Below are 20,841 nucleotides of genomic sequence, written 5' to 3' on the forward strand. Positions count from 1 at the left end.
AACTAAAATTGGGTGTAAAATTTAATTTTTGCGTAACGAAGCTGAAAGCGTCAACTCTAGCGATATCATTCATTTTAGAAATTGTATTTCAAAGACTGCGTCACACTTTTCTCGAAGAGATTTTTGTTGGGATATCAGTCGTTTTAGAAGTTTTAGAACACTGCTTTTTATAACAGTTTATAACAGAAATTCGGAAATTTGGCGACATTTGAAAATTTGACGAAATTCGAAAATTTGACGAAAATCGAAAATTTGACGAATTTTGAAAATTTGACGAAATTCGAAAATTTGACGAAATTTAAAAATTTGACGAAATTTGAAAATTTGACGAAATTCGAAAATTTGACGAAAATCGAAAATTTGACGAAATTTAACGAAAATCGAAAATTTGACGAAAATCGAAAATCTGCCACCATTCAAGAAATATCTCCAAAACCCCAATTGACCCACCCATTTCCAACTTTCGACATTTTTCGCAAATGCCCTTCTTTTCTACTCGTAAAACTCTGAGACTTTGCCGAAGAAAGTAACTCTCTATCTGCCACCATTCAAGAAATACCTCTAAAAACATAATTGACCCACCCATTTCCAACTTTCGACATTTTTCACATATGCCCCTCTGTTCTACTCGTAAAACTCTGAGACTTTGCCGAAGAAAGTAATTCTCTATCTCTCATAACCCAAAAAAATATTAGTCCTTTCATCCTACGCTCGAGTAGCTCAAAATTTGGTCACTCTAATCACTCTAGCTCAAACGAATCTGCCCCGATTTTTTTAATTATTTTTTGTTCGAATCGTGTTACGAATACCTTTCATTTGATGGGTCGCACGCCTCTGTAGGTTTCAATACAGCTAAGCTACAGCCGAAAACGCGTTCCCGACCCTCGAAAACCACACTCAGAAACCACTTCGAGGCCAATAAAACAAAATTCTGGTTTTTCCTGGGGTAATGGCGTATCACATTTTCATTTTTATGCCCACCCTGAGGTTCCTGCAAAATTTCATGGAGATTGGCTGACTAGTTTCCGAGATCGACCGTCGATAGATAGACAGATAGACAGATAGAAACATACAGAGTAAGTTGAAAGATTTTGATTGTTTGGAAAACGTTAATTTGGTGCATTTTCTATCAAAATGACCAACTTCAAAACGATGTATCTCCGGCAATTTTAAAGTTACATAGTCGAGTGATAGCTCGTTTTGCTCGTATTTGAAGCGCGAATAAGATAAAATAGGATTTGTGGTGATACAGGCCAAAGGAAAGAAACTTAAATTCTCGCCTATATATAGTTGCCGCGTCTCAAAAAATTTTCTTCGTTCTTTTTTTGGAAGTTAGACTGCGTCAAGTCCTCCGCTATCGCTCCGGACATGATATTTTATGTCAAAACTCTACGAAATCATAATGCTCACGAACTTTACAAACCATAATGGTTTACCCCTATTAGGAGTATCGTCTGGTCGTGTTTGAAAAGAGTGTTCTTGATTGTGATATTTACCTCGGAGTAGTAGTAGTAGTCGTTTATTAACAATATATGTGTAAGGCAAAACCTTTTCTATTTTACATACATTCCGCGATGAACGTTTGACAAGCAAATTATGTAAAAATAAAAATTTAAATAAAGTTACCTTAACTTAGGATAGCTCTCTACCAGAGTCAATGTTTGCGATCTTTTGTCACAATCATCGAAAGACTGTTAGACCCTATTAAGTCATCAAAGAAATGCTTATGATTCCATTCCTAATAGATCAGTGTCAAATAGCGGTACTTCTCTCTAAAAAAGTGTCAAATAAGTTGTCAATTTCACAAAGCTAACCTCAAACAATGACAGCTTCATATAAATTTTTTTAATATTGTGGTTAGCTTTGTGTAAATGACAGCTTATTTGACGTCTCAAACGACATTGACAATGATCTATTGACATAATGTAGCCTACACGATTTATGTGGTCGAGTATTTATACAGTCAGCGACTCTGAAATAAGCTATTCATTTTGTTTCAGCTGTTCTTCAGCTGGTTAACTCAAACAAACAACAGTGTTTACACGGCTGGAATAGTAACACGCACGTGGTAAAACCGTATAAAGACGTTGCGTTTGTATGTGAATAGATCAGCTGAAACGAAATGAATAACTTATTTGAGAGTCACCGACAGTCACGTGACGTGTTAGCGTAACTCTCCTCCTCCTCATCATCAGAAAAAAAACCTAATATTTATAAGAAATCACTGGTACATCCTGTCATTCTGTAGTTTTGAGTAATTTTTCTCTCGCGTCAGATAGAAAAGGTCATTCAAATTACATAGTACGTGTATGCATAATATGCATACGCATCTTCGCATGCATGTTTTACATGCATTTAAAAACTAATGTCTGACTGCCGTGTCATTCTCAGCGTTATAGTTATGTTGAGAATTTTCCCAAAAGAAACGAATTAACAGTAAACTGCAAAGCACGTACGAGTCACCTTAAAAACGCCTGAAGTAATTCGCATCACCTACTACTCACTTTTCATTATCGAATCTTTTGTGTGATAGTGGCAATGTATTGAAAATTAATATAATCGTCAGCGATAAGCGAGAAAATTGTCGGTATATAACTCAGTATCGTCTATACTGCGTTCCATTATTAATCCATTCAAAAATTACTAATTGCCATGGATACGATCACCGACGAAGAAAAGGCGATCGTTGAGAAAGTAAGAAAACAGACAAAATTTAGATATTCTTTCACAGAGGGTACACCTCTTTCAGCTTCGACAAAACGTTAAAGATGAGTTACCGTTGTCAGTTACAACCCTTTCCGCTGAAGATCAAGATTTATTTCTGGTTAGATGGGTAAGAGGTATACACAAATGAGGAGCAAAGTATAAGACTGGGAGCCAAAGTGTATATCAGTCTCTTCAGAGGCCACTGTTGGACGAGAGATGTTTGTTACGGAAATTTTGTTTTTAAGCAGGGTGAAGATGTGTGTAACAATATGACAATACGTTTCAAACAGTACCTAGCCTTTGTAGAGACTGTTATATACCTGCGATTTTGCTAAATTAAACCGTCGCTTCAATTCTGTTTTTGTAGCACGTGACCTCGACCTTGACAAGGCCACGAATATGTTACGGAATGTAGGTGATATAAAGATATATCGGTAGTACCATGTCTAAGATAAACTCTAATTTTAGTCTTTAAAATGGCGAATCGAGAAAAGGGCCGACGATGCTTTGAACTTTCAGATCCACCCCTTTCTTGCGGAGAATTTTGTCGTCCGCTTTTCCGGCACGGATAAGCTAGGTCAACCTGGTGAGTAATTGAAGTCTCATTGAATCAATTTGTCAACTGATGGATTAGTGTTCGTTGTGCCGTTAAACGAGTGGGACTTACGCAAGGTGGTAAATGACGCTGATCGGCTGGCTGGATTTGACGACTTTGCAACGAATTTCTTCGAAGTTTTGAGCTATCACATCAAAGATGAACATAACAAAAGGAAAAAAGCCGGCCAAGGAGCAATAACACAAATGACTTTGCTGCTGGATGTGAAAAATTACTCTTACTGGCAGCTGGTAAATTTCGGAGGTATAACGCTCTTGATACAGAATTAATTGTGACTGTTAAGACGGTTCCTCTTTCAGCTATCAAGAAAATATTACAAATTGCGGTAAAGAGATTTTAACTTTCACACGGTTGGTTTGAAACGAGATTAAATAGGGACCGCCGACCACCAATAATTTTTTTTCATATTTATAATGAGTGATGGACAAGAACATCACACAGGAAAAAATTAGCCCGAACCCCTGAGCCGTTTCTGAGAACCAGTGGATGCGCTGCCACAAGCAGACAGACACAGCCTGATCACAAATTTTAATGGGCATCGGTAGAGGGAAAAATTCTAAGATATACTGTGTAAAAAATATTTCCTTCGATCATCTGCTCTCGGAGCAATAACTGTCAAAATTTCACCATTTTCGAAGAGTGATATATCTTTGACAAAGTTTCCGCGCCAGCCAGTGCAAATTGATTCTAGACGCGGTTAATAAGCTCTTTCAAATGGCGAAAAAAAAAATTTGAAAATGTTCTTTTAAGTTACATTTTCAGAGAAGTTAATTTTTCCGATACCCTCGGTGAAATTTGGCCACTTCTGTACCTTGCTGGTAGCCTTGTTTCAAACTTATTTGCCCCTAATATTATAGCCTGAGGAATAAGCTTTTCAACGATACCAAACATGCCATACTTGATCCACAACAGGTACTGTTGATGATTCAGTTTTCAATCGAAGTCAGTCTACTCGAAAATCTGGAGTCCTCGAAGACGAAATTATTAAATTTCAAGATTTTTTTGAAAAGAAGTGGACTTTAATGACTCTCTGAGTCAGTACCATACATATAATTGTGTAAAAGACATTCAATTGTAATATTATCTTGAAATTTAATAATTTCGTTTTCGAGGGCTCCAGATTTGCGAGTAGAGTGACTTCGATTGAAAACTGAATCATCAACAGTACTTGTTGGGGATCAAGTATGGCATGTTTGGTATCGTTGAAAAGCTTATTCCTCAGGCTACAATGTTAAGGGCAAATAAGTTTGAAATAAGGCTACCAGAAAGGTACAGAAGTGGCCAAATTTCACCGAGGGTAGCGGAAAAATTAACTTCTCTGAAAATGTAACTTAAAAGAACATTTTCAAATTTTTTTTTTCGCCATTTGAAAGAGCTTATTAACCGCGTCTAGAATCAATTTGCACTGGCTGGCGCGGAAACTTTGTCAAAGATATATCACTCTTCGAAAATGGTGAAATTTTGACAGTTATTGCTCCGAGAGCAGATGATCGAAGGAAATATTTTTTACACAGTATATCTTAGAATTTTTCCCTCTACCGATCCCCATTAAAATTTGTGATCAGGCTGTGTCTGTCTGCTTGTGGCAGCGCATCCACTGGTTCTCAGAAACGGCTCAGGGGTTCGGGCTAATTTTTTCCTGTGTGATGTTCTTGTCCATCACTCATTATAAATATGAAAAAAAATTATTGGTGGTCGGCGGTCTCTATTTAATCTCGTTTCAAACCAACCGTGTTCATAGTGTCACAGTCATTATGACATTTTACGACTGTCACAGGCCATGTATGAAGCTCACTATCCGGAAATTCTGTATCGAGCCGCTTTCATCAATTGCCCACACTATTTTGGCATGTTCATTACCTTGCTCAAACCAGTACTTGCTCCGAAAACTCTGTCGAAGATAGTGTGCTACCCGAAAATGTCGGATTGGCAAAACGATATAAAGGAATTGATGGATCCAGATCAGATTCCAGAACGGTATGGTGGCACCAAGATCAGCGAATAGAAACAAAGCAATAATTTTGTAAGTTAATTTTACTCCGGGTCGGGTCAGGAAATGAAACACTATGAAATCATCAGAAACAGATGTAACCAAATCAAAAGCAAGTAGTTTCCGTCTTCACACTTATTGAATCGTTTCAACAGAAATTTGGTTAATGGGAGACCACTGACCTCGCCACTGACCATCTTTTATGTTTCTCATCATTCTCATCGGCAAAGACTTGACCGTTCGTTAAATGTTAATCAGTAAATAACAGAAATCAGATTTTATATTAGGAGGGGCTCAGTCTAAAGGTGGATTCGTTTGAAAAGACAGCCTACAAAAATCGGGCGCATTTTCGTATTGGTCTCTAGAAGCTAAATCATCAGAAATGGGAACAAATATGGTCGTAATGGGTTTAAAATTCATCCGCAATTCATATCGTGAGATATGAGCAGTTCAAAAAGTTGGTAAAAACGTGACTATTTCGATGAACTTCTCGCGGTGCATCTGCTTCCGAAACGTAACAAAAATAAACTACCTTCCCTGATCACTACTGGCCTCAATAAGCTGAACTAGCTGATTTCTCATTTCGGAGGAAACTATGGAATGCGATGGTGGAACTTGGTTACCCCAAAAAACTTATTCATTTGGCTAGAATGACCCTGTCACATGTGAGAGCCAAGGTCAGAATTCGGAACAATCTATCTGATACCTTTGAAGCCTTGGAAGGACTTAGACAAGGCGATGGACTGGCAGCTTTATTCTTCAACATTGTTCTTGAAAAGGTGATGAGAGAGAGCGACGTGGAAACCAGCGGTACAATCTTCAGAAAGTTGAGTCAGTTGTTAGGATATGCTGATGACCTAGACTTAATTGGACGGAACATTGACATCGTTAAAGAGAATTTCACGAAAATTGAAGATAGGGGTGCTGAGTTCGGTCTCAAGGTCAGTGAGAGAAGAACCAAGTACATGACAACTTCATCGTCTGATGGCAGATCAACGGACCATACGCTGGAGGTGAAGGGAAAACACTTCGAGACTGTCGACAGCTTTATTTACCTTGGGTCGCTGGTCAATAGTGACAATAGCATCGGACAGGAAATACGTAGAAGGGTAACGCTTGGTAACAGGAAAACTCATCCGGTCAAAAACACTCAACCGCAACCTTAAGTGCGAATTGTACATATCGCTGATTCGACCAGTTGTAGCATATGGAAGCTTGGAAGCTTGGTGCATGACACAAAGTGACGAACAGACACTTTTTGTTTTAGAAAGGAGAATTCTTCGATCAATTTTTGGAGGTGTCAATGTGAACGGCAACTGGAGAAGAAGATACAACCATGAGCTGTATCAGCTTTACAAGGAGCCTGATATAGTCTAATTCATCAAAATCAATCGATTAAGATGGGTCGGTCATGTACAAAGAATGAACGAGGAACATGTACCACTGAAACTGCTGAATACAAATCCCGATGGAAGACGCAGACCAGGAAGACCAAGAGCGAGATGGAAAGATGCAATTGAGTCTGATCTAAAAGTACTAAGAGTGAGCAACTGGAGAACGTTAACGATGGCGCGGAATAGGTCCGATTGGAGAAGATTGCTGGAAGAGGCCAAAACCAATAGTAGGTTGTAGTGCCCGCCTAAGTAAGTAAGTAAGCTGATTTCTCATTAGACGAAGTACAATGTCGTATTGATCTACGTTCGACTTTGTAACATTGGAAACTGATCTATGCTTCCATAGGGAAAGTTGCTCGTCTATGCCTACGGATGACGAATCAGTAAGAAGAAACCGAATGAACTTTTTCTTTTGCGTGAACTGAGGTTCCTGAGGTCAAATGAGGAAGAATATAAAAAAAAGCTCCGGTCCTCACTGCTCCTAGGACGAGAATTCTTAGATTTACAGAGATTTTTCAAGTTTTTTTTTTTGGGGTTCTCTTCTCGACATTCGAACAGGCGTCCCACTTGTCCGAAATGTCCGAAATGTCCGAAATTTCACACATTTGTCCGAAATTGTCCGAAATGTCCGAAATTTTCTCTAAGATTTGATCAGAATTAAATATTGAAACTATAAAAGCCCCTAAATAAAAAAATCGCCTGCGGCGCTCTTCATAGTACTTTTAATTGCAGTTTCATTCCATCAATACTTTGTCCCTAATTAAGTAGTTATTAAGCTTTTATCCGATCAAATATTTCAATAAGAAGCTTTAACTCCCCTGCATCACATATTGGCTGACTCCAATATCTTTTTAAAGCATTTATTCAGTATGGGCACAACTGAACAGTTTCAATTACATCAATAGATGCGAGTATGCTTTCGAATTTTTAATGCAAGAGTAGGAAAGTATGTACAGGGATTCCACGGAGAATTTAAAGTGAAAAAGTCGAAAAGTGAGCATAAGTCACGAAAATAGTTGCTAGAAATAGTTGATTTTGTCATCTAAAAGTAGGTAAAAAAGTGAGTTTTCGGGAAATTTGTACATACCCTGTTTTTACGCGAAGCCAAAGTTATTCCGCAAGTAAGTTTCTAAAAATTAAAATTCGTCAAACTCAACTAGAACCTAGAACTTTGTTGCGTCACATCAGCACTTTTCGAATCATCATGAATTGCTTGTGAAAAAATGGTTGTAAATTCAGAAAGAATCCAGGTTTCGGCATGTTGTCGTAAACTTAGATGTGGAGGACATTGAGGACATCCGTTACCTCCATCTTACTTCTTACATTTCCTATGACTCAGTCAGGAAGGCTTGAGAAAAATTTGTAACGTTCAAGAGAAATCGGCAGATAAAATTGACTGAAAAGCAGAACGGCATTTTTTGTGCCGATTTCTGTTGACATTATGGACCCGATATGCATAAAAAATAAACATTTCTGTTGGAAATTGATAGAACAATTACGGCGCTACAGAACTTTAATGGAGGTTGCGTGTGAGAAGCTTTGGTGTAATTTTTATGGTCAATCAAACAGACTTTCATCCTCCCTCATCAGGATTTCAATAAACTAACTATTTTCGAGCTCAACATTTAACTCTTGTTCTTGTGTCTGCTGTTTTCATTTGACGTTTGTTTCATTGATACTTAATCCATACCTGATCTGAACACCCTCCACCATAATAAGCGTGCGTTCTGTTTGAATGACTCAAGCAATGGCACAAGCTCGTGGTGGAATCAAAAAGTAGATTGAAGTCGACGCAAAGTTTCTGCGTACACTAACTCCAGAGGTAACATTTCTAAATGATAATGTACAAGACCAGAAAAAAGGAGAGTTTCGAGCGCCGCAGGCGCAATTTCACAAATCTAACATGGTTTCCAACCTGTTTTAAGTGGTTTTGAAAAAAGTGAGTGAACGGACTGAAAATAGTTGAAAAAAGTGAGAAATCGAGCAAATAGTTGCTCACTTTTTCACATGTTGAAATTAGTTGTAAAAAGTGAGAAAAGTGAGTGCGTGGAATCCCTGTATGTATAAATTCCAGATAGATTTACTTCAAATCAATTACAAAGCCTCATCGGCGCATCGAACATCTGGAATCAAAATTTAAATGTTGACGTAGAGAGCCGAAATTATAAGTAACATCTCCATACAAAGTATATGAAGAGTCAACTTATAATTTTAACTTGTAACGAAAAGTAAAAATCGCAATCTCCCTATTATTGCTTCCATGAAATACATGCGACTGATGTTTGAGAGGTCAGTGTGTCAAGTTTAATGTTCGTATAAAATTTGAGGAATGGAAACTCTACCTAACGGAACCAATGCGGTAAAAACTGTTTCGCCTGAAAGTATTAAGGAAGAAACCCGTCCCGTTTTAAACCTGGTTAGATTTATTCGTAAATATTTCAGAATCTCTATTCAGGTTTCTGATCAGTACAGCTGCAGGTCACATCAAAGTAAACTTCGAAAAAATTCTCTAGTTTAGAGAACTTCAACTTACGTATTTCCTGATCAACTCATATAAAACCTCAGGGGTTTTTAGTGGGATGGACTAACAGACTTTTTCTTTTAAGATTTATTAAAAATTGGAAAAAAATTGTCCGAAATATTTGCAGGAAATGTCCGATTGTCCGAAATGTCCGAATTTCGGACAAGGCAAAATTTAGTGGGACGCCTGCTTTCGAATTTATCCCTAAAATTCCCAGAGCAGGAACTTGTGTGTATTTTGGTCGGAGTACTGAAAATATTGCCCCGACCAAAATACACAGCAATCAAGAGTTACTAAATATCTTGTCAGACAATCGGATTATAGAATGTACGCTCCGTAGTACATAATAGAACATGTTATATATAAATGCCGAGCCATAACTCTTTATGTAATAGGATTTGTTATGGACGCACACACACACACACACACACATAAGGTTAAATTGTTACTAGTCCTCAATTTTTGGCTTTGGGCTAACTTCACCCCGATGAAATTCTGAATTAAAGGGAAACGGACGAGAGGAGATGTAGAAGAGATTAGATGCAAGAAAGAGAAGATGACGAAAAGATGATATGAATTAAAGGCGAAGTGAAGAAAGAAGAGGCTTTTGAAACAATTTCGGTCCGCCGTAGCCCGATTTTCGTAATAATTATGTCGTCGATTGACGAAATAAAATTTCAACTTTTTCGATGATCCTGTACCGAATTTTCGAACTTTCGATTGGAGATTATTAATCCTGATCTCCATACACTCCGTTTGCTCCATTCAACCGATGATAAACACTGTCTCTATCAAACGTTTACAAGTTTTATTTCACAAATCGTTTTGTGCATTGAAATTTCTCCAATTCATTTTGACATGTCATGCCAAACGACAAAACATCAAAAACCAATAAAATGTTCACCCACAAGTGACGGTTAGTTGTTGAAACCAAGCCGGTCAAAGACACTCGAAATCGTTTCGGTCTTTTTACTCTTCGCAGAACGTTTCGCATCACGATCCTTCAGTGTCAATCGACTCTTGATCGACGCATTCTTCGTGTCAATTAAATCGGACTTCATTTTGGACCAGATCTGTTTGCTTGGCTGAGTTTTGGTGATGGTCCGCAGATCGGCTTTCGTTTGTGTAACTTTACGAGATCGATTCAATGAGGTGTTCGGTTTACTCGTTGCCAGTCCTGCAATGAAGGAAATTGTAAAAACAAATTTAAATTGTCCTGTGTCCCATTCTGCCATACCTAGCCGTGTCTTAATGCCGCTACCGTTTGCAACCTTTTTTGCGTTAAATTGTTTCGGAACCGGTCGGGCTTCGATTTCCAACACCTCATCTTCGGACGAAAATGACACAGATTTTTCGGGTAGGTCATGTCGCTCGTCGTCATATTCATCGGCCACCATTGTAGCAGCTTTTGCAGGTCGTTTCTGCACCAAAATCACTTTTTGTTGCTTCACAGTCTTCTTCGTCACACCGCCGAGTGTCTGCCGGGTTGAAATGAAAACAAAATGAAATCTGCAGCCGTGGTTGCTGTAACCGAGTCAACTCACTTTGCGTTTTTCTGAGTTCTTCAATATTCCAGCCAATTCTACGGGTGGAGAGTCACGTAAGCCGCCCAAACGAGCGAATACCGATGAAGCGGGCTTGTCTAGACCGGTTATCCGGATCGACGGTTCCGATGCATCTGCGTTGTTTTTCTGAAGCCGTTCGAAAACGCTATTCTTTTCCGGCTTGTCGGCGTAAACTGAAAATTGCAAGTCTCTCACAAACTGACGCAACTAGAAAAGTCATGGGTGGTCTTACGAAGTGCGCGTTTTGCTAAAATCTCTTTGCTTCGTTGTGTGGTGCCAGTTGGAAGGACGATTTTGTACGCACCTTCATGCTCCGGTAATACTCGTCTGGCTGGTTTGGGCAGTACAATGGCGGTTTCCGTTTTGTTAGCATTATTCGAAGACACTTCGCTCCTTAACGAGACTCGGTCTAAAAATTGCAAATAACAAGGCATTTCATAATGAAAGTGTTCATGGCCGGACTGTGTGCGTCACTGTGTACTTACTACTTTTGGGTATAGTCGCCGGAACGGCTGCAACTGGTATCCGTGCTTCATTTTCATTGAGAATTTTATCTCGCGCCGATTGTTGATGAACATTTTTCGCATGCCGAAGAATGGCAATAACATCACCCATCGGTGTGATGCCCATCTCCCGTAAATATTCCTTGTTCAAGTCAGCCAGCATGTCCATTTGCATTCGGTTCTCGTAGAAAACGTGAGCGTAAGATAATGAATTGGCACTGGGGATTCCTGCCGCGATGAAAAATTTCACCCACGTATCTGCAACAATTTGCGATTTTACTCGGGATATAATTTTGGGTAGAAAGTTAACTTCATCACTGTTATGTTTCGTGATTGGTCGATACTCACTTGCGGTTGCTTGCATTTTTAGCGAAGAATTCCGTGCCTGTTATTGCAAAATTATTACACTTATGCGAACCTACGGAGATCTTAGGTCAATTCTGCAAGCAGTCGATTTATTTTGGTGATATTAACAGGACATTCGCCTCTAAATAATAAATTTTATTTATGGCATTTAATTGATGGATAACTGAAATGTCAAACTGCATGAAAAACTGGTAGAAAAAAATATTTGACAGCCAGTGGTGCCAACAGTGGTAGTGGATAAAAAATGACGCACAAAATTTGAAAACTTCATTTTGGTGTGTTGTCATTTTCAGCCCTCAACATTACTCAGGGCAATGATACTCAGCTAAATTTATAGCATTCATTTGTGCGTTTCGTATTATTAGACCCGTACGAAGTACTGGGGTCTTATAGGTTTACGCATACGTTTGTAACACGTCGAATTGGACTCCCTGAGTAAGGGGAAACCTATTGTGGTTGTCTAGAGATGCCAAATCCGCGAAAAAAAAATGTCCGTCTGTCTGTCTGTCTGCACGATAACTTGAGTAAAACGCATCCGATTTTGAAAATTCTTTTTTTTTTCCCGTTTGGTAATGTCAAAAGACAGGCTAAGTTCGAAGATGAGTGATTTTGGATCGACCCCTCCCGACCTGTGGCCCAATAAGTGCTTTACGGTTTTTCGACGATATCTCCGGACATTTAAACGTTAAACTTGTAAGTGATACGTCAAATAAAAGGTATTTACAATACCGATCGACAAAAAAAAAGTTTATGGAAATCGGATGACCGACTCGTGAGTTAGACCCCTTGGTGTGGAACAGGCACAGGGCGGCAAGCAGTTTTTGCTTGTAGGTCGGCCACATTTGAACATATTTCGTTCGTTTTAGCTTTATTAGATAGGTATTGACCGTACCAATCAGGGAAAAAAAGTTTATGAAATTATGTTCTCCGGAGCGTGAGCTAGGTCTCTTGGAGTGAGCTCTTATCTGGCTACTCGGAAGTACAGTGAACGTGGTGTATTTTGTCAATATCTCGAGTAAATTTTGACCGAATTTCATGAATTTTTTTTTGTTTGAAAGGTATTAACGAATGTAAAGCGTCGGTACTATTTTCGGTTTCCTAACAAAATGGCTGCCGGCGGCCATATTGGATTTTAGTAAAACGATATAAAGTGGGAAAAATGATGCTTAGAGAGTTTCTGTTAACATGGAAATAATGTGTTAAGTGTGAGGGGTTTCAGGGATTCCATATATGGACATCTATATATATCTATATTCACCTATATTGAGCTATATACAGGCATATAGAGCTATATAATAGCATATTCCTCTGTGAAATGTTTATTTACAGTGAAATATAGGTAAATATAGCGGTATATAGCTGTTTAAATAGGAATTTATGAAATTTGACTTCGTACGGGGCTGTCTATATTGCCTCCGGCAATTTAATTGTATTTGATAACATGGCAAAGAGTGGATAATGTAAGTGATTTAAAAGGAAGAATAGTTTTTCAGCAGAGAAGAAAATGAAGTAAGAGAAATGAAGAGTTTCACATTAAAGGCTTTTGATACGAATAGGTGTTTCGTACGGGTCGGCGTTAGCTCTTGCGTTAGCTATGTTTGATGATATCGTTTTACTCTTTATTGAAGTATTGACAAACCGCAATGACGACCACGACCATGACGATGTGGTTAAGCTTTCTATAGAAAATAGATTTGATGTTTGTGGCATTGAATGAGTCGACCAAGGTTCTGAAAGAAGATAGTTTGAAAAGAGTCAACTCGAAGAATAGTTATTTTCATAATGTGAGATAAAACTTTGTGTTGATCCGAGGCGAGGCTGAAACACACGAAAACGAGACATTTCATTTTTATCCCGTGTTATGGAATGAATTTGAATTTGGAATACCATCCATGTTAGGAAATGTCATCCACGTTTAAAAAAATCTTATACAAATGAATGAATGAACGAAACATTTAACGAAACTTAAGTGAGGTTACGTCTCAAAGTACCATAACTTGAAGATGATCTATTGCATGAAAAGTACAGTTTTCGACGAGGTACATGTCGGGCTAGGGCTTATATTACCGGACTCATCGGTTAGGGCTGACAAATGGGATCGGTTTCGAGTTAAGAACTGTCAAACTACGTGAGGTATAAAATTTGGAAGTTGTGAACTTCACAATGTGAAGCATGTCGTTTGTGTCGTACTTTTTCGAAAAAGGATGCGAGTCCAAAATTATCATCACAATAATAATAATTTTGCCCCGAAATGTAGGCAACAATTTAGCCATGTGTAGATTAACAGCACTGCTACCAGCACGAACATAGAAAATATTCGGAGGCTGATGAAATCACAGTAGGCACTGCGTTTCTGTTATACAGATGACTTATTTTCGTTGTATTAGTTAAAACATACAATACAAACAGTCCTAAGCGGTAGCTCGTATCACTAAAGCCTCCAAATTTGACACTTGTCAATTCAGTGTTCATGCTAGTAGCAGTACTGTGGTAGATTCGTCTTAAAATTAAACTAAGTCAACTTGTCACATACGGCTGTTCATCTGATCTATAAGATCACTAAAATGACAGCTGGCGTGACGATCGACGGTTCAGTTTTGTGTGCAAACTAATGACAACCAACTTTGCTTCTGAGGGAATTCCCCGTATTTAGACCATTTACATTCATTTCAAAGAATTGGACGCACTCACTTATTCATTACTATGTGAAATTGTGAAGTTGGTTTCAATTAGTTTGCACACTTTTCCTCACCTTTCCGTCATCAGTTTCACCAAACGAAGAGATCTATAGATAACGACGATAAAAATAATAACAAACTCTGGGTAATATGGTCCTTTATGTAGTAAAATGCATCATGATGATAATAATTGGATATGAATTCATCGAAAATACCAAAAAAAAAGAGAAGACAACCAACAGTGTGGGCTTCAGCTTATTCATTTGAAATTTCACTTACTCGTTTAGGACTGGTGCTTTCAACAACATTTGTTTTTATTGCAATCACGTATGTCTTTCAATTAAACAAATTGTTATCATCTTCGTTCCCGCTCGACTTAGGGCCAGTACACACTCAGTGATTTTTTTCGTTGAGTTATACTCGAGAGTTTTAAGCGGTGCAGTGCGAATAAAATCGTGTAACATATATTCGCATATTTCACAAAGTTTTCCACTCTTCTACTTGTCGCATTGATGTTAACCGATGGTAAACAGTTTATATTATTAAGCTGCACGAACTGTCAAACTTTTAAAAATGTTTGTGGTAAGTTAAGTCTACAATATGTGAAAGCGAGCTATTTTAATACATCTGGTAATGTATCTATTTTATCATTGTTTCGTTTTGTCACATTCTTCGCATATCCTTCACTAGGGAGTTACGGGAAATGACGATTTTTTGTCGCAAGAAAACACAGAGAAAAAACAATGTCGTTTGAACTTCCCAGCAGTATATGACGGCTTTATTTACACTTTATTTTATTTTGCAAACAAATTGTTCGACTTGTGTATATTCATCTTTACTTTTAATCGTAAACTATCTGTACAGCGCATACGAATGCATAACAGAATTTCTTTCAGCTGAATTAAAAATTTTTGGCATAATTTCCTATTCGCAATGTAATTAAATGTTTAAGTGTTTCGTATCGAAACCAAATTTTCCTGTTTTAAATAATCCATGCAAATTGCAAATAATACTTCCGTTTTCGTTTAATCTTAATACATACGAAATTGAACAAGCTGAACGCTGTTTACGTACAATCCATACAATTTTTATTATATATATTCGATATCATTGTAGGTAAATACGTTTAGAGATGGGTACACATTCGTAAATAAACAAAGTCTCTTCAATGAAAATAAATTTTTATTGAAATGCTTTCTGTTATAACCATATGCATCGTGGATGGGAACGAGTTTTGATATTGCGATTATGTGATCAATAGTGGATTTATATGGCATTTGAAGATATTCATGTTTTGTAGTATGGTACATTCGCTTAACGGAAATTATCAAGGAAAACACAAGAAAGTCGTTCGATCTCCGAAGCTTAACGATGAATGAATATTTGAATTCCTAGATTCTGGCGACGATTCGATGATATTCTACAAAATGTACGATGCTTACCGCTGCAAAAGTCGGATGGGCTCGTGAGAAGAGTACGCTTTATACATGTTCGATGCTTTCTCCATATATCTTTGGGCTGTTCATAAAAGACGTCCACATATAGTGGGAATGTGGATCGTCAAAATCGGAGAAACAATGTTAATGTTAAAGGTATAAGAAAAACCTCGACGAAGGGGGTCAAAAACTACCAAAAACGTATGGTCAACTTTTCCGGAGAACACTAAAAGTTGACGACACATCAAAGTAAGACTCCAGGGTTTCTTCATACTTTGGCGATTTTTCTTGGTGTTTCTTCACACTCTTTCATTTTTCTCGGCAATTCATCGCATACTTCAGCCTTTTTTAAGCAATCAAAAATGTATTTTTTCACTTTGGCGTTTCTTCTCACTTTCGCAATTTTTGTTGGCTTTTGTTAAATCAACAAGAAAATCGCCAGAAGAAACGTCAAGTAAAATCGCCAAAGTGTAAAGAAACTCCGAGAAACATAAAGAATTGAAAATTTGTCTTTATGGCGTTTCTTCACACTTTGGCGATTTTACTTGGCGTTTCTTCACATTTTGGCGATTTTTCTTGGCGTGCCTTCACTGTCTGGTGATTCCAAAAATGACGAATTGTCAAGAAAAACCGCCAAAGTGTGAAGAAACGCCAAAAAGTAAATCGTGGCGATTTGACGTAATCGATACAACGAGATGAAATTATATGTGGGATATGTGTGGATATATGTGGGATAAACGCGAAGTTAACATCATCATGGCTAAAAAATACCATGAATAATGCAAGCGCACAGTTAAACATGTACATGGCATACCCTTACTATATCAAACTGTGTTTCATTTCTCAAATGCATTTTATTGCACATGGAACAGCCACTTGAACATCAGCATTTATCTTTCATCAATTTCTTCTTTCACAACCGTTGATCGTATTGCTTATTCCAATTCGTATTTAGTTGCAAGTAAGAGTCACAGGCATACGAAATTAAAAGTGAATATTTTCTAATTTGAATAACAACATCGATTAAGTAATGGGAATCATAAGGTTCGTCGCATTATTGAGTGAAGGAAGATCATGTTGAAGGGAATTACAAAAACCATCGGATCAATTAAATCGAAATTATTTTGGCGCATTTTTTACCGTTATTCAAATATTTAATGAAAAATTTTATTTAACCTTTAAGATTCGTCATATTGGCTGCTATGGGACTGGGGTCATTATGGATGGTTCATTTATTAGCTCAGGATTTTAACAAATTTCGCCCATCTGTTCCAAAGGCTCTAAATTTTCTAAGAAGTAAAAGAGACTTGAATGCTGTTTCGTACGAAATGGACACAGTGAGTGCGTATAATCTTTTGTGACAACTAACAGTTAAGCAATTTACAGAGAGGCGGCAGCAACGCCATCTGTTTCCCTGGCGACTTACTTAATATCCCTTAAAATTGAGTCACTACTCAATACCCTTTGTCAAGTACAATACATTTTTACAATAAAGTGCTGTTGACTTGTTCATAAAAAATATTGCGTGTCCTAACAATACGCTAATGTTTGAATGACAAATCTGTGCATGTAATTAATCAAGAGATGTAAAGTGATAACGAGTGATGAATTGCGTTTGTCTATTTGTTGATGTGCAAGCAAATTAGAATTGAAATAATTTATTTAAGCGAGCGCGAATAATACCTATAGTGTTTTGAGAGATAGAGTTCAAGGTGGAAATAACTTTTTGCGTTTGGTATATAGTAGAAATGGAACTTTTATTTCTAAATCGAGTGGCATACGATTACTAATTAGCATATGATTGATAATTAGGCATGTTAATTAAAAGCAAGCCGTGCAGAGAACGTAAACACTGAACCGGGAGAAATTACAGAACTCTACTTTTTGATGAATCTCTGAGTGAAGCAGCAGCAACCATTTATACCGTCTCGATTTTAATGAAACCCAACAAAAATCTCTTCGAGAAAAGTGTGCCGCAGTCTTTGAAGTACAATTTCTAAAATGAATGATATCGCTAGAGTTGACGCTTTCAGCTTCGTTACGCAAAAATTAAATTTTACACCCAATTTTAGTTCAAACAAGCTGGCTTAGTTTTTCTCATCATCTGCCAAATAATTTTTACCAAAAAAAATTTGACTGGAAACAACCAAAATTTTACCAAAAAAATCTGCGTCGCATGTGGCAGATAAATTTTCTTGCTGGTCTGTTCCTGAACATTTGCCACTTTGCGACGCAGATTTTTTTGGTAAAATTTTGGTTGTTTCCAGTCAAATTTTGTTTGTTTCCAGGCAAGATGATGAGAACAACTAAGCCAGCTTGTTTGAACTAAAATTGGGTGTAAAATTTAATTTTTGCGTAACGAAGCTGAAAGCGTCAACTCTAGCGATATCATTCATTTTAGAAATTGTACTTCAAAGACTGCGGCACACTTTTCTCGAAGAGATTTTTGTTGGGATATCAGTCGTTTTAGAAGTGTAGTCAACACTGCTTTTTATAACAGTTTACAGTTTTAATTCAAAAATTTTACGAAAATCGAAAATTTGACGAAATTCGAAAATTTGACGAAATTCGAAAATTTGACGAAATTTGAAAATTTGACGAAATTCGAAAATTTGACGAAAATCGAAAATTTGACGAAAATCGAAAATTTGACGAAAATCGAAAATTTGACGAAAATCGAAAATTTGACGAAGAAAGTAATTCTCTATCTGCCACCATTCAAGAAATATCTCTAAAACCCCAATTGACCCACCCATTTCCAACTTTCGACATTTTTCACAAATGCCCTTCTTTTCTACTCGTAAAACTCTGAGACTTTGCCGAAGAAAGTAATTCTCTATCTCTCATAACCCAAAAAATATTAGTCCTTTCATCCTACGCTCGAGTAGCTCAAAATTTGGTCACTCTAATCACTCTAGCTCAAACGAATCTGCCCCGATTTTTTAAATTATTTTTTTGTTCGAATCGTGTTACGAATACCTTTCATTTGATGGGTCGCACGCCTCTGTAGGTTTCAATACAGCTAAGCTACAGCCGAAAACGCGTTCCCGACCCTCGAAAACCTCACTCAGAAACCACTTCGAGGCCAATAAAACAAAATTCTGGTTTTTCCTGGGGTAATGGCGTATCACATTTTCGTTTTTATGCCCACCCTGAGGTTCCTGCAAAATTTCATGGAGATTGGCTGACTAGTTTCCGAGATCGACCGTCGATAGATAGACAGATAGAAACATACAGAGTAAGTTGAAAGATTTTGATTGTTTGGAAAACGTTAATTTGGTGCATTTTCTGTCGAAATGACCAACTTCAAAACGATGTATCTCCGGCAATTTTAAAGTTACATAGTCGAGTGATAGCTCGTTTTGCTCGTATTTGAAGCGCGAATAAGATAGATTAGGATTTGTGGTGATACAGGCCAAAGGAAAGAAACTTAAATTCTCGCCTATATATAGTTGCCGCGTCTCAAAAAAATTTCTTCGTTCTTTTTTTGGAAGTTAGACTGCGTCAAGTCCTCCGCTATCGCTCCGGACATGATTAATAGAATGTGGTGAATCAATGCACTGCAAACCAAGTATACATTGGATGAATATGAAAGCTCAAATATTGCAGTGGTGTTGCGCTTCCACGTATATTACCTTCTCTGTTTATATAGTTTGCAATACCTCTTATTGCGTTGCGTACATTCAGTCTAATACCTAATTGATTTTCAGATTGAAAACTTCGACGTAAATTGGCCGAAAATTTTGGAATTTGATCCGCTAAAATGTGCTCTTTCGCTCATATGTGAATTAACTTCTGGTGCTGAAAAGGAAAATCCGGAGGCTTCAAATATCAAAGCGGTTGTACAGTAAGCGTTTGTATTCTTAAACGTTATAGAAATAATCCAAAAAAACGAATTCTCTTCAAAGATATTCCATTGTTAGAGGCGCACCAGACGAGGTCGACAAAGCATACCAATTCGGAGCGAGAAACCCTAATCTATTCAGCAAGTGCCGTGAGGAATATCCCTTCTGTCCGTACAGTGCAAAAGTCATGTTGAAACTGCTGGACTTACACAATACCGTATTCGGTACAAGTTCTGATCGAAGAGGTTGATAAATTTGTCAGATTTGATTTTTTTTTTTAAATAAACGTTCGGAGATTTTGTTTTTGTATCGTTTCTTTAGAAGTAATGTATTATACGCCAGCGATATCTATTAGAGTTGCACGCTAAAGACGAGATTGTTGCAGCGTTACAATTAGAAGCATAAAGAGGAAAGAATTGACGCCTAAGTTTTGTTTAAAAAAAATTCAGCACCTAATGGCCAACAAAGCTTTCATTAAAATGTGTAATTCATAGAGTTACACTCGTGAGATGACATGGTGGCACACTAGTGCGATAAAGGATTTACAAGAGGTTTTATCGCACTAGTGCGATAAAACATAGCGTTACTGAAGTTACACTGCAGTGAACGACATCTCAAATGTCTCACTGTCATTTTTTTCAGAGAATGTCATTGTGAATTTGCAATGACACAATAAAATTCTCAGAAAAATTTGACAGTGAGACATTTGAGATGTCGTTCACTGTAAGATTATCTTCGGTATTTATTCGATTTTCTTCATTGCATAAAACGTTGTATGCAACACGATAAATTTCATTTTCATGTTTAAAATGCCCAAATAAGGTCAATTTTGGATGTTTTCTCGAGTTTTCGTCCATTTGCATGGAATAGTTACAATCAGATGGAAGTAATTTTTTGAAGATAATGTAGTGTTGCATCCCGAGCCGAAGGCAACACAGATAAAAATATGGACCTAGATCTAAATCTTTTTGGGATTAACAGTACAGTGAGTAAATCTCTAAAATGTTTGATTTCAGTATATTTAGCTAATCCTTCTGTCACATCTTCTGACAGCTTATAACGTTTTAGTACGTTTTCTCTCCCAGTAGCAAAAACCCAATCCCAGCAAAAAAAGAAACTATATCGAATGCCGCAAATGCATTTAAAAACGAACATTCGGTGAAATAACTTTTTTATCACACCAAATGTTTATCATTTTATACAAATATGTTCATCTTTATA

At 37.4% G+C, this 20,841-nt stretch overlaps 3 protein-coding genes across 4 annotated transcripts; 2 read left to right on the top strand and 1 right to left on the bottom strand.

Moving 5' to 3' along the window:
• The first annotated feature begins 2,373 nt into the window (after positions 1-2,373).
• LOC119072730 (SEC14-like protein 2) lies at positions 2,374-5,404 on the top strand. Of its 2 annotated transcripts, none has more exons than XM_037178005.1 (7): positions 2,374-2,694; positions 2,750-2,840; positions 3,074-3,117; positions 3,175-3,292; positions 3,341-3,565; positions 3,622-3,647; positions 5,100-5,404. In XM_037178005.1, the coding sequence occupies exons 1-7, from the start codon at positions 2,653-2,655 to the stop codon at positions 5,325-5,327; spliced, it is 774 nt and encodes a 257-aa protein (XP_037033900.1). In that variant the 5' UTR covers positions 2,374-2,652; the 3' UTR covers positions 5,328-5,404. The 2 variants fall into 2 exon arrangements, with proteins under 2 accessions (XP_037033900.1, XP_037033901.1); XM_037178006.1 differs by having other exon boundaries at positions 2,375-2,694; positions 2,750-2,833.
• Positions 5,405-10,016: 4,612 nt separating this feature from the next.
• On the bottom strand, positions 10,017-11,852 carry LOC119072731 (uncharacterized protein C19orf47 homolog). The gene is made up of 6 exons (XM_037178007.1): positions 11,644-11,852; positions 11,278-11,553; positions 11,025-11,201; positions 10,772-10,965; positions 10,465-10,705; positions 10,017-10,404 (listed from the first exon to the last, which is right to left on the bottom strand). Exons 1-6 carry the CDS (start codon positions 11,657-11,659, stop codon positions 10,145-10,147), a joined length of 1,164 nt encoding a protein of 387 aa, XP_037033902.1. The 5' UTR covers positions 11,660-11,852; the 3' UTR covers positions 10,017-10,144.
• Positions 11,853-16,643: 4,791 nt separating this feature from the next.
• On the top strand, positions 16,644-19,940 carry LOC119072732. The gene is made up of 4 exons (XM_037178008.1): positions 16,644-16,819; positions 16,959-17,112; positions 19,486-19,622; positions 19,684-19,940. The coding sequence occupies exons 1-4, from the start codon at positions 16,806-16,808 to the stop codon at positions 19,868-19,870; spliced, it is 492 nt and encodes a 163-aa protein (XP_037033903.1). The 5' UTR covers positions 16,644-16,805; the 3' UTR covers positions 19,871-19,940.
• Positions 19,941-20,841: the final 901 nt, after the last annotated feature.

The sequence above is a fragment of the Bradysia coprophila genome, assembly GCF_014529535.1.
Source record: "Bradysia coprophila strain Holo2 chromosome IV unlocalized genomic scaffold, BU_Bcop_v1 contig_84, whole genome shotgun sequence".
NCBI classification, from domain to species: Eukaryota; Metazoa; Arthropoda; class Insecta; order Diptera; family Sciaridae; genus Bradysia; species Bradysia coprophila.